The sequence below is a fragment of the Nelumbo nucifera genome, chromosome 6, assembly GCF_055504915.1.
Source record: "Nelumbo nucifera cultivar China Antique chromosome 6, China Antique-T2T, whole genome shotgun sequence".
In the NCBI taxonomy this organism is placed as follows: Eukaryota; Viridiplantae; Streptophyta; class Magnoliopsida; order Proteales; family Nelumbonaceae; genus Nelumbo; species Nelumbo nucifera.
The window spans coordinates 64,819,224-64,835,198 of NC_142654.1; the positions used below are offsets into that span (position 1 = coordinate 64,819,224).

General features: G+C 36.3%; 2 protein-coding genes across 2 annotated transcripts in view; one reads left to right on the plus strand and one right to left on the minus strand.

The window, feature by feature from the left end:
* Positions 1-4,256: 4,256 nt before the first annotated feature.
* LOC104587132 (protein NLP4-like) lies at positions 4,257-9,369 on the plus strand. Its single transcript, XM_088890890.1, has 5 exons — positions 4,257-4,484; positions 4,852-5,936; positions 6,480-6,527; positions 6,621-7,605; positions 8,318-9,369. The coding sequence occupies exons 2-5, from the start codon at positions 5,037-5,039 to the stop codon at positions 9,163-9,165; spliced, it is 2,781 nt and encodes a 926-aa protein (XP_088747016.1). The 5' UTR covers positions 4,257-4,484; positions 4,852-5,036; the 3' UTR covers positions 9,166-9,369.
* Positions 9,370-11,802: 2,433 nt separating this feature from the next.
* LOC104587133 (uncharacterized) overlaps positions 11,803-15,975 on the minus strand; it is a 95,080-nt gene continuing 90,907 nt past the window's right edge. The window contains exons 33-39 of the mRNA XM_088890690.1: positions 15,102-15,138; positions 14,903-14,960; positions 14,507-14,617; positions 14,270-14,337; positions 12,747-12,813; positions 12,583-12,651; positions 11,803-12,030 (exon numbers count right to left, since the gene is read on the minus strand). Coding sequence (XP_088746816.1) covers positions 11,944-12,030; positions 12,583-12,651; positions 12,747-12,813; positions 14,270-14,337; positions 14,507-14,617; positions 14,903-14,960; positions 15,102-15,138 — 497 coding nt within the window. The 3' untranslated portion in view covers positions 11,803-11,943. The remainder of the gene's footprint in view (positions 12,031-12,582; positions 12,652-12,746; positions 12,814-14,269; positions 14,338-14,506; positions 14,618-14,902; positions 14,961-15,101; positions 15,139-15,975) is intronic.

Sequence of the window (15,975 nt, forward strand, 5' to 3'; positions counted from 1 at the left end):
GTAGCGTAGATGGAAAGGAGTTTTTGGAATTAATTCTAAATTGCCCCTGTTTTTCCATTCGTATTCCATCTACGTAGAGAGAGAGTCAAGCTGTACGTGGAAAGGAGATCTTGAGCTAATTCTAAATTGCCCATCTATTCAAAGTTCAAATCAGTGATTTTTTTTTTTTGGCATCATTGGAGTGAGCAAACTGCATCTAGAACGACGAACCATCTCCCAAAGTTGCTCATCTTCCAAGGTTTTCTCTAATTAACCATCTACGCAAAATGGTGATTGCCCATCTTTCTCGATCCGTTTTCACTTCCTAATGCTCTGTTTTTTGTCATGGCAATGTATATCGAATCACGGTTTGGTTCTAAAATTTGGGAAGCGTCCCAACAGTTGTATGATCATTCAAAATACTTCTATTTATTTATTTATTTATTTTTTTGAATGGCTTATCGAAACTCAAACCGTTACTCTTTTTGAAAGGCCTATCAAATTAGTTATAAATTTATAATGCTGAAATTTTCGTATTACATTGCTATCAGGTCAGGTTAATGAATAATTAGTGTTGACGATGATTTGCAACTGGGATTCCATGATTTGGGTCACCCGAATTATTGTAATTTATTGAAAATTACTGTATATATTTCTGTGAATTATTAGTAATTATTAATTACCAATTCAGAAAATTATTATTTATTTTTAAACTATTATTATTTATTAAGAATCACTACATTTAAATATTTGTAATTGTTTTGGTAATTTCTACACAACAATTTTGGTAATTATTAAATTAGTTAAATTATCTCTTATTAATTAGTCAAATTAATTTTGGTAATTAAAATTCATTTGATAATTTTTTGTAATATTGGTAATTGAAAAATTTTAATTACTGATAATTACTTGCTGAAAGTTATTGATATTGGTAAATTAATTTCAGAAATTTTTGAAAATGAACAGTTAATTAAAATATTAATAAATACCAATTTAATAATTAAAAATTATGAGTAATTTTCGTTGGAAAATTTATTCAAATAAATATAAATTTTGTTTTACATTTTCAATAATTTTGGTCAATTTATTAATATTTAATGATATTATCAAATAATAATAAAATTTTTCAATAATGCTTTAGTGGAAAATTAATTTCAATAAACAATTTTGTAATTTTGATATTTACTATAATTTTTGAGCAGTAATTAGTGATTTAGGTAATTTAATTACTAACTATTACTGATTTTGGTAATTTAATTTAGTGAAAATTAAATCATAAAATTAATAATTTCCATAATTATTGGACACTACATTTTATAATTTCTATGATTATTGGAACTATATTTATGGGTTTGGGGGATGACCCCCCTATAGGAATTGAAATAAGCGGGTTCGAGGCAAGAATCATGCTCCCTATCCCCGACCCCAAGTTTTAAATTAATACCCGTCCCCAAGGCTGATCACTGTTAAGGAAAAATTTTAGCCTCCATCTTGGTCCCCATCGGGGAGCAAAATCCTTGAATTTTTTAATGGGGATGAGGAAAATTTTCACCCCTACTCCTGGGTTGTATAGCCCAAAGAAAAATAAATTTTAAGCCATATAAGTCCTAACATCTTTTTCATGTGCATTGCACGGGGGCCTGCTAGTGTGTATATATGGCACGTTATGGGCTAAGCTTTCTCCCTTACCCCAACCGAGAACTCTTAGATACTCTTCATTTTAGTCTTTCTTGCTCTCTCATGAAATCACCTCATCACTCCCTTCTCCCTATCTCATAATGAATTATTTAATTTATTATCAGTATTAAGTAACATTATTTTACGATATTTCTTTAATTATTTTATTTATTTAATTAATTAATAGTATTAGAAATATATTATCTAACAACAATTATTAATTAACTATGGTATTTATTTAATTAAATACCAAAATTAATAAAAAATACATATAATATAGTTAAATAATTAAATAAATACCATAATTAATAACAAAAATATCATTAAAAATACCATAATTAATTATGGTATTTATTTATTTATTTGATTTAGGTATTTTGGTAATTTTGGTAACCTTAGGCATCATGGGTTGATTGGTAGGGTCAGATTGACCCATTTATGCTGAGATCAGGCAAATCTAGAAAGGACTTGATCCAGTCAATTTGAAGCTTTGAAACAAAACCTTGATGTAATGAAGGGGCAAACAAAGGTATTTTGGGCTGAACTTTTGTGGATAGGATTTTTAGGGTGTTTAGGATCTTATGGAAACATTTGATTGATTTTTGAAGGCCAAAATTATGCAAATTTGGATCAACGAGAGCATCCGAAATGGAATATTTGTTCGATAATGGGGCAAATGGGGGAATTTTAGGTTGAAAACTCATGGGTAGATTTTTTGGTGTGTCTAGGGTTCAATTGTATGATCTAATTGATTCAGAGGTGTTAGGATCAAGGAGATTTAGGTTGTGGGTGCTTCAGGCTAAGGAGAGGATTTGAAAGGGAATATTGGTTTGGTAAAAGAAGAAATGATAGAGAATTTTGAATTGAAATTTCAGGGGTAGATATTTTAGGAGGCCCTAAGTTTGATGACAATGTTCAGGGATTTTTAGGTACTTCGAAAGGATCAGAATAGTCTGATCAGTTGTTTGGGGTAAATTAGGGTTTCAATGATGAATTGAGCAAAAATCAGGTGTTGACAATGGAGTTTCTAAAGGTATTGGTCTCTTGGATCATTTGGTGGGGGGTTTGATTGGTCCATAAATGATATGGTCAAGGTTATCTAAGAAATGAATATCTTAGTCAATAAGATAATTCAAATTAAAATATTGATGTGATAAAGGATTAAATAGGGGATATTTTAATGAAATTTTATGGTAAATTGTTTATAAGTATTTAAGGCTCTTTAAAAATTAATCAACGATTTTTAACTCTATTACAATTTGGTTAAAAAATTCCATACATCATACGAGTTTTGACTCGTTTTCTTATAAACTGAGACACAAGGGAACCCGCAACGGGATTCAGGAATTTGGATTTATTCCATTGCAGTTGATAGTTGCATTTAGGGCTGTTTTTACCAATAATAATGTCCCACGTCATCCATACACCCAAAGCCAAGATATGGGTAATATGTACTTTGATGGCTGTCGTGGAGCTGCCTTATTATTATTGTGGGTAGGTGTGAATAGCAGTTCTGGCTGGATTGGGATGACAAATTTTCCCATATAATTGGGGCCTACCCCACCTCATATTGGACAGCTATTCCCTGGTTTTAAACATGCACGGAAACCAAAAAATAATCAGAGATGAGGAGGGGATCCAAACGGACCAAAACCATGGTCATTATTAAAATATGTCTAAATTTAATATTAATTTTTAAAATATCTTTAAATTTCCCTCAAATTCTTTAAAACCTTTAGGATCCCATGATTCAATTTCTAAAATATTCCAAAATTTTCATAATCTAATTTTTAAAATACCTAAATTTTCATAAATCTTATTTTTAAATAATTTCCTCATGATAAAAAAATTGAAAATTCTCCATTCTCATTCCTAATTATCGGATAAACAGTAAAACAGCCCTCAGCACGGCCAGTGCAGCTAGCTCGTCCGGACTCCCTCCAACCAATCACTCATTACACATGAAACACGTGTCACTGATGACAATTTGACCTTCCTGTTTTGCCACGTGTCAACTCCTAGCTGCAGATACAGGAGCCTCGAAGATCATCATCAACGTCATCACTCATGGTGCGAGTCTGCGAGACTGAAACCAGAGATGCGAGAATCCCAAACCGCCAACCCTCTCCCCTTATGTATATAAAAATATAAATTAAAATCAAAATTTTCAAGAGAATGATTTTGATTCCCTGTTGCCTCTTTACAGATATGATTTCTCACTCTCTTCCTGTTTATTCCTCTGCTTGCTGATTGCTCTGCTTATAATAACATTTTTCCTTTTTTTTTCTATTTTTTGAGCTTTTGATTTTCTCTCCCGATTACACTGCAGTTGACTTTACTAGCCATAACTCACAGGAAGAAAAGGGCGACTAGGGATTGTTGGAATTCTAAAAGAGTTGTGGCTTGTGGGGTCCTAACTAGGAGGAGATTGTATTCTCACTGTAACCTGAAATAATTTAGAATTAGAAAACTGACAGATGTTGACCCATTATTGTGGAGAACCTGATATTTTATCATGTAAAGTTTGTTGGTGATGTTCTTGCATCATAGACAAGTTTTGGGTATTTCAACGAAAAATAGCTTCTTCATCTTAGCCTTTCAGAGTTCACAGTGTGAGTTTTTTTTCTTCTTCTGCTCTTTAATTTTCTTTGTTTTTGGGTTTTGTTGTTACTGTTTTGGGTCATGTGGGTTCTGAAACTGGCAACACGACAGTTTTCGGTTAATGGGTTCTATCAAGTTTCAAGTGAATTAGCTCTAGTACCAAAAAAATTTGAATTAGCTCTGTTCTTTCCAAATTTTACTAATTATTTTGCAGGAATATGCATAAAGTGAGTTAATTTCTTTTTTTGTTCCTCTATTTTTCCTTTTTCAACCATGCCTGCTTGTGATTTGTGATCTTGGTCCTGTGTTTACCGCAACTTAGATGGATTTGATACTCCAGAACTGGGTTCCCATTCCTAGATAACCAGAGCGCTGTACAACGTTTTTGTTGGGTGATGATCCCTGCAATTGGGACCGATTTGGATTTGTCAAAGAGAAAGAATAAACCAACCATGGAATGATATAATCTATTGAAAGCTTTTTTTTCTTAGCATTTACTCATTGAAATTTGCTTTTGACAGTTTTCTTTCAACTGTATGTGTGTGTGTTTCTCCATTTTTTTGTTCCCCTAAAATGGTTGTTCTCTGATTGCAGTTTCTGAAAGATTTCTGTTGACGATGTTTCTACAACTCCGACAGATAGAGATTTTGGAGATGGAAGAAAGGAATCCATCCTGGTTGTTTTATACATTTTACGTTCATCTCTGTTTTGGATCCTGAAACGTCTGAGAATTCAGATGCAATAGGCCGCCAAGGATGGAGTTTTGAAGGTAACCATTCATGGAAGATGGTTTTTTTCCACCTAATACAGAGTTGGGAACTCTCTCCAACACCCCGGAGGATTTTGATCTCTCGAATGAACTCTTATTAGGAGGGTGCTGGTTGGAGACGTCAGGTGGGTCTGATTTCCTGCAACCGGGGTGGTCCTCTACTTCAGCTGCTCTCTCTGATTCTTCATATTTTTTCCCTACACCTGAGATCAGTGCTGGAAGTTTGAATCCAGTCCCACCTAGAACTGACCCAGAAGAGACAACAGGGTCGTCTTTCCTTGCAAACCAACCTCACGTTGAGACAGAAACGGAAGATGACATCAGGACACCAAACACAGTCATAAGTGCCAACTCTTCAGGAAGAGCAGAATGTTATCCAGCTATAGGAAGCTCCAAGTTAAAGAAAAAATGGTGGATTGGTCCAAGTTCAAATCCGGGACCTTCAGTGAGAGAGAGATTGATTCAGGCAGTTGGATATATCAGAGAGTCCACGAAAGATAGAGATGTCCTTATCCAGATATGGGTTCCTGTAAAAAGAGGAGGTAAGCATGTTCTTACCACAGATGGCCAGCCGTTCTCACTGGATCCCAACTGCCGGAGACTGGCAAATTACAGAAACGCCTCTCTGAACTATCAGTTCCCAGCTGAGGAGAATTCAGAGGAGACAGTTGGGCTGCCTGGCCGTGTTTTCTTGGGGAAGGTGCCTGAGTGGACCCCCGACGTTCGGTTCTACGACAGTGATGAGTACCCACGTATTGATTATGCCCAGAGGTGTGATGTTCGTGGGACCGTTGCTCTGCCGGTGTTCGAGCGAACCAGTCGGACTTGCTTGGGTGTAGTTGAGGTTGTGATGACCACCCAGAAGATCAATTACCGCCCCGAGTTTGAAAGTGTTTGCAGAGCTCTTGAGGTTTGTTTGCTTGATTACTTTTTCCACTTTTCGTAGTTAGAGTGGATATGGATATGGATACGTCTCTCTCTCTCTCTCTCATGGATCTTGCAATTATTGCAAATTTTAACCATTTCTATTAATTGCTTTTAGTTAATGGCTTTCATGTTACCATATGTGAAGAGTAATTCCTCCCTCTTTTGATTTGGAATTGCTTGGTTTTATTTTTCTTTTTTGGGCATGAAGGCTTATTGTTTGGTTTGATAGAAAATAAGAAAGAAACAGAAAGTTGAAGGAAAGTTATTAATAAATTTTGTGAAATTCATTAAGAACTTCACCTCAAGTTTCTGTTTCTCTCTCATTTTCTTTCAAACTAAACACAACCAAAGCGAGTGCTTTTAGACTTGAATCCACATTCTCATGCTTGTCAGCCCAAGTTTATATCACACTGACCAATCTTGTAAGTTTTCAGAAATTCTGAAATCTTCTCTGCAAATGCAGAAATGAGTATATATTTTCCTTACCACAACTTCATCTTACTCCATATCCTCACCTTTCCTGCAGGCTGTTGATCTTAGGAGTTCTGAAGTTCCAATGTCTTCCCATTTGAAGGTAAAAGGGCAAGACTTTTCAAGGTTTTTTTTTTTGGTTTATAAATCTTGTCATATCCTTACTTTAAGTCATGGAGGGAATTACCTTATTCAGGTAACCAGTAACTCCTACCAAGCTGCACTACCTGAGATTCTAGAGGTTCTAAGGGTTGCCTGTGAGACACACAGTTTACCCTTGGCTCAAACCTGGGTTCCATGCATCCAACAGTGTAAGGGAGGATATCGACATTCGGATGATAACTATGCCGATTGTGTTTCCACCATGGATTCTGCTTGCCATATGGGAGATCCTCTATTGTGGGGTTTTCATGAGGCATGCTCTGAGCACCACTTTTTTAGAGGTCAAGGTGTTGTTGGAAAAGCATTCACAACAAACCAACTGTGTTTCTCAACTGATGTAACTACCTTCAGCAAGACAGAATATCCTCTCTTGCACTATGCTAGGATGTTTGGTTTGCGTGCTGCAGTCGCCATCCACCTGAGGAGTACCCGCACTGAAACCACTGACTATGTCTTGGAGTTCTTCTTACCTGTTGATTGTGTGGATATTGAGAAACAGAAGGTGATTCTTAATTCCTTGTTCATCATAGTACAACAGGTTCGCCAGAGTTTACAGGTGATCACAGATAAAGAGCTAGTGGAAGAAACTGATTTCCTAGTTAGTGAAGTAACCACTCCCTCAAATGGGACATCTGATAGAAAAAAATTGTCAAATTTCAGATCTATGGAATCCATAGGATCTTGTAAAGAAGAATCATCTGAGATTGCTTATATCATGGAGTCCCAACAGAAAGATAAAAGTGTCCCAGTGGTTTTCCAAAAGGAAGAACCAACTGTAGAGTACAAAATCACAACAAATGGGAAAATGTTATCTGAGTATGAGCAGCATCTCCGGGATCCTGGGCCCAGGTATAGTATTGATTGTCATGGAAAATCTTCTGATTTTGGTGAAGGTACCTACTCAAGTGGTGGTAGAACAGGAGAGAAGAGACGGACTAAGACAGAGAAGATCATCAGCTTGCAAGTTCTTCAGCAATACTTTGCTGGAAGCCTAAAAGATGCTGCCAAGAGTATCGGTGGTAAGTGACATATGAGATGAAATCTTATCGTTGAATTAATCATTTATGATCAGACAAATTGGTATGTTTTTGGATGAAGTGTTGGGTCTTGATGGCTGCACCTGAACTAGAACTGCTCCTGTTCAGGTCCCAAGACAGTGAAAAGCTCTATCAATCTGCTTTTGGATTTTATACTCTTTTGTGAGTTTCACTTTTCTCAAATAAGTTTAGCGACTGTACTGGCTAGGCCGTGGCAGCCTGGCAGGCAATGGAGAACTGCATCCATACACACACATTGTATTTAGGGCTGTCAATGGACTCCGAAAGTCTGATGTTAAAATTTGCATCCATATTAATAATTGGATTGGATATGGATTTAACCCCATCTGATCTGATTAAAATTCGAGTCCGATCTGATTATAGCCCTACTTGTATTTCCGAGCCAAGCATTGCTGGTGAAATTTGAAAGCCTGATTAAAGGATCAGTGTGTTCCTTGTTCACATAGGATGCATGGCTTATGGAATTTTTCTTTTACCAAACAAGGGAGAAGCCTATAGATGTCATTACATGGCATTTCCATCCACACCATGGCCAGCAGAAATGGATTCATTTTAGGCTGTTCAAAAACACAGTTCATTATCAAGGAAACTTTTGCTGAACACAAATGGGTTCATTTTAGATGGTGACATCTAAGAACTGATTAGCAACTAATAGCATTTGTTTCTGTTGCAGTATGCCCCACCACACTGAAAAGGATATGCAGGCAACATGGGATCACTAGATGGCCATCTCGGAAGATCAAGAAGGTGGGCCACTCATTGAGAAAACTTAAGGTTGTAATTGACTCAGTCCAGGGTGCAGACGGTGTCTTTCAGATTGGCTCCTTCCACTTGAACTTCTCCGATCCGACTTCTCCAAATGACGATCCAAAGTCGTTAAAAGCAACATCTTGGGGAGCAATAAGCTCCCTTGTTGCTCCCCCAAAATCACCTTCCACTTCTTACACTCAGAGCTCTGTTTCAAGCCACTGTATTTCTACTGGAATACAACAACATGCGCATGCTATCCATCTTGCTGGTAGTGAAGATATTTCAGTGTCTGAAAAGGCTGGTGGTGTATTAACGAGATCATGTAATGATGCAGAGTTGCATGCATCAAGTCAAGAGGAAATAAAGCCTCTTGCAAGATCACATACCCAGAAATCCCTCTGTGAGCATCCGACTCTTGAGAACTTACCTCCATTGCCTAGGAGTGGTTCCCATGTTTCACAGAGTGTGGGTGCAATTAGAGTGAAAGTTACCTATGAAGAAGATAAAATACGGTTCAGTTTGCAATCCACTTGGGGCTTTAAAGATCTACAACAAGAGATTGCAGAGAGATTCAACATTGATGATACCAATAGAATTGAGCTGAAGTATATGGTTAATGATTCCAAATGGGTCCTATTAACATGTGATGCCGACTTGGGGGACTGTATAGACATATACAAGTCATCTCGGAGTCGCACCATTAAACTCTTTGTCCACCAGGTTTCCCACCCAAGTATGGAAACTTCATTAGTTCGAAGTGGGCCTTCATGATAGTTGTTGTACAAACTTGTAACACATTTTAATAAGTTCACGATGGATAACTTAGAGCCTGTTTGTTTCCTCTTAACTCTTATCTCTTAAGAGGAATCTTATAACTTTAAGAGGAAAACGAGTGTTCGTTTCTTCTTATCTCTTATCTCTTGAAGTGGAATCTTGTAACTTTTTGTTTTCTAATGATACTCCCAAAAATTCTCATATGTGGGGTTAGAATGGACATTTGATAGTTTTCAGAATTCAGAGCATTCTTTGCATTAGGAAAGAAAAGTTCACCAATACCAATATATCTCTTTATGTAATTATTACGCTTTTAGATGTTAGAGCAAACGAACAAGCCCTTACTCTCAAAAATTAGTTTTATGGGACTTCAGCTGAGCCAACAAGTTGGTTGGCCACCGAACTAGGTAGAGGGTTACCAATTGATTGGTTTGTAAGTGATTTTGATGTTGGAAGCCATTCCTACCTTATTTTGAGGTTCTCAAGATGTAGATGGCTTAATGGGAGAGGAGTGAGAAAAAAGAAAATCTATAGTTACCTTAATGAAGATCTCCAGGGAATGACTTGTTGAAAACAGCTTGAGAAACAGATTCATGTAGGAGACATGACTGGTGAATGGAAATTGATACTTGAAACCATATATTGAGGTAGAGAGACAGAAGAGGAATTACTTGAGCCTGGTGAACTTCCTAGTGAGCATAAAATTATGCTTTGGTGGAATTCCTTGAATACCAAGTAGGCACACGGATTTTAGTTTCAATGGGAGAAGGGATGACCATAAGACTGTGTTTGGTTGTAGTTTAATTTTATTTGCATTAGTGCAAATGCATGAGAGTTAATGAAAAAAAAATGTAAATTCTTGTTTAATTTTGTTATGGATTTTGTTTTATTCTACTTCAGGTTTTAATTTACTTCATTTGTACTGCAATCAAACAAAATAAACTAAAATTTAAAACAAAAATAGATCAGAATTTCCAGTCAAATAATTTGCATTACCATAATTTTGCATCAGTGTATATTTATTTGCATTGCAACCAGACAGCCTAAAGTACGGACAAGGAGAATGGGATTCTGCACCTTATAAATTGGTTTGTTATTTTTGCACCGTATAAATTGGTTTGTTATTTTTCTGCATACATAACGAGGGAGCCAGGGAGGTAATTGGGCATACGTCTGTGTAATGATCATTTTACCCACAACCAAATTCTAATTCCTGCTGTTGGGAATTGGGGGCAAGTAAAAATAAAATGTAGATTATGGTTTGTTGTCGAATGAATTAGTAGCTTTTTTCTTTTCTCTCTCTATATAACTTTGGTTAGAGAATTAATTGGTTAAGAGTTTGGTTAATGGTTAGTCTTAGGCGATGCCGAGCATCACATTAATTTTCGGTCCCATCCACGGGATGAAGATTAGTTTGATTGGGTAACTCAATATAGTGTGGACCAGTCCTGTCCACACCCCAATATATCGTCAATGGAAAAAACTCGTGGACACATCCCCTCTACAATTTATTTTTGATCCCATGATTCAAGGAGCAAGGGTCAGAGGTTGTGTGATCTAAGAGAGACTACAAATACACAGAGATACACCTTCAGTTTTATTTATGAAATTCCTACAGTTGCATTTTAGCTGTATGATCTAAAATATTAATTATTTTACTTAATTCTTGTAATTTTTTAATGTTTTTATCAATAAAATAATATTTTTAAATATTTAAAAAATATTTTTAAAATTTTTAATTAGTTTATTACTGTTTTATAAAAAAATTAATATTTATTGGTTAGTATTAATTCATTGATGCATTTTTTAAAATATTTATCATATAAAATGCAAAAATTAGATATTTGTGATTAACTGTGTATATCATTCATAAAATGAATGAGATACATGGAATCAAAAATGAATATGTCCACATTTCAGAACAATTGTGACTGTGGTGTGGTGTGGACCAATCCACACACACAAAGGGGTTGGTCAGTAGTGGCAAACTCTTCAACAAGATAGCCTGTTATTCAGCCTTCTTGGACACCACCAACACAACAAAAGGTAAAATTAAATTTTGATGGAAGTTCCATGGGTAATTCAGGACCCTCGGAGCTGGGGGAGTCTTTGGGGATGGGGAGGGCAGAATGGTGGCGCTATACTCTGGTCCCATAGGAGTGGGAGACTCTGAGAATTGAAATTTTGGCTCTCCTACATGGCCTGAGATTTGCCAAGCAATGGGAATTTCAGAACTTAGAGGTGGAAGGGAATTCTAAATTGTTGATAGGGTGGCTGAAAACAGAGAAGTTGGGTGTATGGATGTATAGACGACAGCAAATAAAGAAAATAATTTGTTTGGCAAGGGAAGTTGGAGTAACATTCAAATGGGTAAGGAGATCAGCAAACTATGTGGCAGATAGCTTGGCAAAACAGGGGACAGTTGGGGTCAACACTCTTTTGTCTGAGTGGTTGACAGTGTAAGATGTTTATTTGATATCCTTAATGAAAGTTACCGTTTCCAATCAATAAAAAAAAATTCCAAATCCAAAATTAAGCAACTACCATGACGGTGGAACTTAAATTTATCTATATCGCTTACAGCTTACCTTTTTGCTGGCATTCCTGAAGATGAAAACAGACAACAAAAGGTCGTGATGCTAAAGACACCTATTTAATTTACACTATTGAGACTATTTTAGCAAGTGCTCGATTATACATGCAATATACATAGTATCGATACAAAACCAACAGCATGTAAAAGATGGAGTGTGCAATACATTACACACCCATCACCTACAATTGTGATGAAGATGACTGCTCTTCTTGTTTCTTCTCAATTAGTAGGCATCTTGAAGGGGGGCCACAAATGCTCAGTACCACCTAGTAAACATAAAAGCCAGACCATTCTCAGTAGGAAAGTTTGTGCAAAATGTGGATGGTTGTAGGCATAATTCACTGTGAAACTTTGTTAAACTTTTGCATTGTTAGACCATGGCTATCAAGGGCATTAGCTAAAGGCATCATTAGAGTGTATAGTTATTTGCATTCAAACCATTATCTTTTATAGTCCTAAAATTTTGATTTGTGCATGAAATGCATACTAAGTTTCAGTGTGGCATGGACACTCCTAAAACGAACCAAGTGTCAATGTTGGGCCTGCATTGGACTCTAAACACTCCATGGATTCTTGAAGGACATGTGACCTTTTTCTTTTTCTTCTTATTCAACATGGATGAAAGGCTTGATAACCAACCAAATGGTATCATAAATAGATGGGTCCATGATACGATTATGATACCAGAAAGGCATGATAACCAATCCAATGGTATCATAAACTTGGTAACCAAGCAGCTGGTATTCATCAAAATTCACAGGGTGTTCTGGCATCATAGATATGCTAATTTGTAATAAGGAAAGTTCAGTCCAACTTACAGGCAAAAATACAAGCCCATGTAAGAACCCAATAAGTACCAATGCGAGGTACATTTGGAAGTAATAAACCTGCCAAGAGACAACAGTGTTTAGACTTTAGATTGCTGGAAGCAGATAGCAGACATGCCCATAAAAATCAAAGCTGGGTGGGTAAGATCAGAGACCACAAAAACTTCTGATCTTGCAAAGAATAGGACAATCACTCCAACTAGCTTCGTAAGTGTAATTCCACTGAAAAAAAGAACATAAGAAACAGTAACATTTGTCAGTGAAAGAATTAAACATAGAATAAATCAGTAGTATGGACAAAGAGAGCAGAACGATAATGTGTTCAAGATTCATCTGGTTCATGGTTTAGACCTCTCCCTACCTCTCTAGTCCAGTCCGGGAGTTAAACTTGTGGATCAGAAAGGAATATCTAATTGAAATGTGCTTGATACAAGTTGTTTTAGGAGAGGATGGAAAGAGGGGACATCCTGAAGAAAAAATTATCAAGCTGATATACATATTCAAGTTACTGAGAGGTCATTCAATAACAGCTGAAGTCGCTGAACTGAATGGCTTGTTGCTTCATCTTTTTTGGTGGATAAAATAATATATGATAAAATATTCAAGGATATGATAGTCAACCAAACTTCAGCTTCATTCATTAAAGCGCTCACAACCTACTTATAATTTGTTTACTAAAAGACAGATCAATAAGCTATTTAGTTTAGCCACTTCAGCTGTTGTCAAATGGTTCTTGAGTGTTTTTGCCCTGATCTTCCTTTTTCACACTAAACATAAGAAAAAATGTGTCCAATAGTACTAATTGTTACAAAATTAAACCATTTTCCATTGCAAACCTAAAAAAAGATGTGTTATGTGCCACATTTACTTAGGAATGGCAATGAGGCGGGGCAGGGCCGGGTTTTGCCTGCCCTGCACCCAACCCCGAATTCAAATTCCCCACCCCGAACCCCGGAGGGGCTAAAAATCATAACCTCGTACCTGTCCCCACGAGGAACGGGGATCCTCCCCGCCCCACCTCGGTCATTCTTACTTGTATACTTATTAATTTTTTTTTTTGAAAGCTACCTAGAACATATTAGCATATATTAATTATATATATTATGTTATATAATATAGTTGGGGCAGGGTGGACAAATACCGTCCCTAACCCCAGAGTTTCGGGTTTTCCCTGAACTCCGATCAGTGGTCAAAAAACCCGCCCCGATCAGGGCGGGGCGGGGCCCCACGGGGACGGGAAAATTTGCCATCTCTACATTTACTGTCATGTATACTTCAGCTTTCCTTTTTTCTCATCATTTCACGTGTTTTATATTATTATCGGTCGTTACATGCGTGCATGGATCAATATGCCTCAATAGCAGATGATATGTGCAATGGCAAACCTCATGCTGACAAGAATGAGAATGTTGATTTGAGTCTGAGAGCAGTCACTTTATGCAAAAAAGAATTAGGTCCAAATAGTTATGGCAATCATTAGGTGATGGCCTTTCTGAATACTATGCCAGTCTGCTTCTATTTTATGTTTTAATCAGGCAAACACTGATGGAAACATCATCTCTGATACTTCAAGCCATTTACATCCAGGGGAGAGTGTTCAACCAACCGGTATCAAGACTTTAGCTTCCTTCTATGTATCTTTAGGGAGGAAACAGGGTGAAAAGAATGAAATGCTAACCTGAAGACAGAAGCTCCCATTGTACTCAAAGCCTCCTTTGCTCGCTGGCCTCTGTCGCCACCACTTACCTGTGACAAGAAAAGCACAAGATTATTAGAACTGATGACAATTCACAATTCTATCAACAGAATCCCCTCAACACCAGAGCCAATAGTCTACGAAATTTCTCCTCCAGTGCAACATTAGGTAAAGGTTAGTTAGTCCTCAAAATAAAACTGAAATGGGATTAATACTGACCGAGAAAGCATGTGTGATATGAACACAAAACTCAACAGCAATTCCTATCGACATTACAAGATTTACAACAGAAACCGCATTCAGTTGAATATCTAGAATTGCCATCACCCCCTGCAGAGTTCAATTTTTCATGTCAAAGAAACATAAAAGATAAGATTATAACCATTTAGCACATCAATGCAACACAAAAGCGTAGAAACAAAGTGAGAATTTCAATTGCACATGCAAAGGATTGCAACCAACAACTCCAATATGACTCTACAAAAACTTAGTTTACCTAATAGATATATTCTTCCTAAAAATAAGCATATTTGTATTTTATCGTAAAAATGGATAAACACTTAATAGCGGTGGGGTTATTATTTCTTATAGTTGCAAAGATAGGGGAAGGCTCACCATGAGATCCACAACAATCATTGACAAGACAATTAAGATAATTGTGGAACTCCAAAAACTGCATGTAATTGGGAAAAAACCAATTAGTGATACTTTGGTTAAAAGAGAAGAAACACATCTTCTTCAATAATCCATTTTCCTCAAGTAAACAGAAAATGATTAATGATGCAATTTTAAGTAAAATAAAATGAAAACAAACCTGCAAGTGATGACCAGGCAGACAATAAATACGGCACCTATTAAACCATTAAATAAAAGTTCACATCAATACAAGGAAGTAAATCATCCAATAGAAGACCCAAGTTCCAACCTTTAGCTTCTTGTCCACTTTCAATAAAAATTAAAGATAACAAGAATAAAATGGCTGTCAAAGCTCATGGAAAATGAAGCCTATAAAGGCATCATAAAGCAACCTAGAATTTATACTTTAGGTTCATCACTCAAAATTCAAGGATATTAAGCATAACTCAGTCAAGAAGCAACACATTTAAAAATTGAACAAAGTTAAAAAAAATTAGAATATTCGGCATCTGACAATTAATAACAAGATGAGAGAGTTGAAGGAGATGCTTGGATATGCCAGATGAATGTAGAAACTGAAGATTTCAGTCATATATTCTTTCTTTTTTTGGCTTCTGGGAGAACCTTTTTATGCTGTAACATTTGTACACTGTATTCTTTTTATTCTTTCTTGTAAGAGAGGGACATAATGGTCCTTTCTCAGCCTTGTATAGAAAACATATATAAGATATCTCTCTTTGGGCGGGTGGACTACTGAACACACCCTTTTATATTCTGTTTTTCTCTTTCGAACTAAGTTGACAATGAAGACTACTAATTTAAAACCCCTAAAATGACAATGGGAAAGCCAAGATGACCATAGTTTAGGCACCGACAGCTTATTCTTGAAAAGAGCAATGGGTTCCAAATATTCTTACCAATCTGTCTTGATTCTGTATTTTGAACGGTACCATATTATTTTTCAATTATTTAAATTTGATTCTAGCATCTTAAGTTGCTAAAATATTTATGCCTTGTATAATAATAGCATTGCAGGAATGCTTATTTTTGTT

Bases quoted from the DNA above. Each gene is read 5' to 3' on its own strand.
- LOC104587132 (XM_088890890.1), top strand. From the start codon at position 5,037: ATGGAAGATGGTTTTTTTCCACCTAATACAGAGTTGGGAACTCTCTCC. The intron at 6,528-6,620 runs GTAAAAGGGCAA...TACCTTATTCAG, and splicing joins CAATGTCTTCCCATTTGAAG to GTAACCAGTAACTCCTACCA. The intron at 7,606-8,317 runs GTAAGTGACATA...TTTCTGTTGCAG, and splicing joins TGCTGCCAAGAGTATCGGTG to TATGCCCCACCACACTGAAA.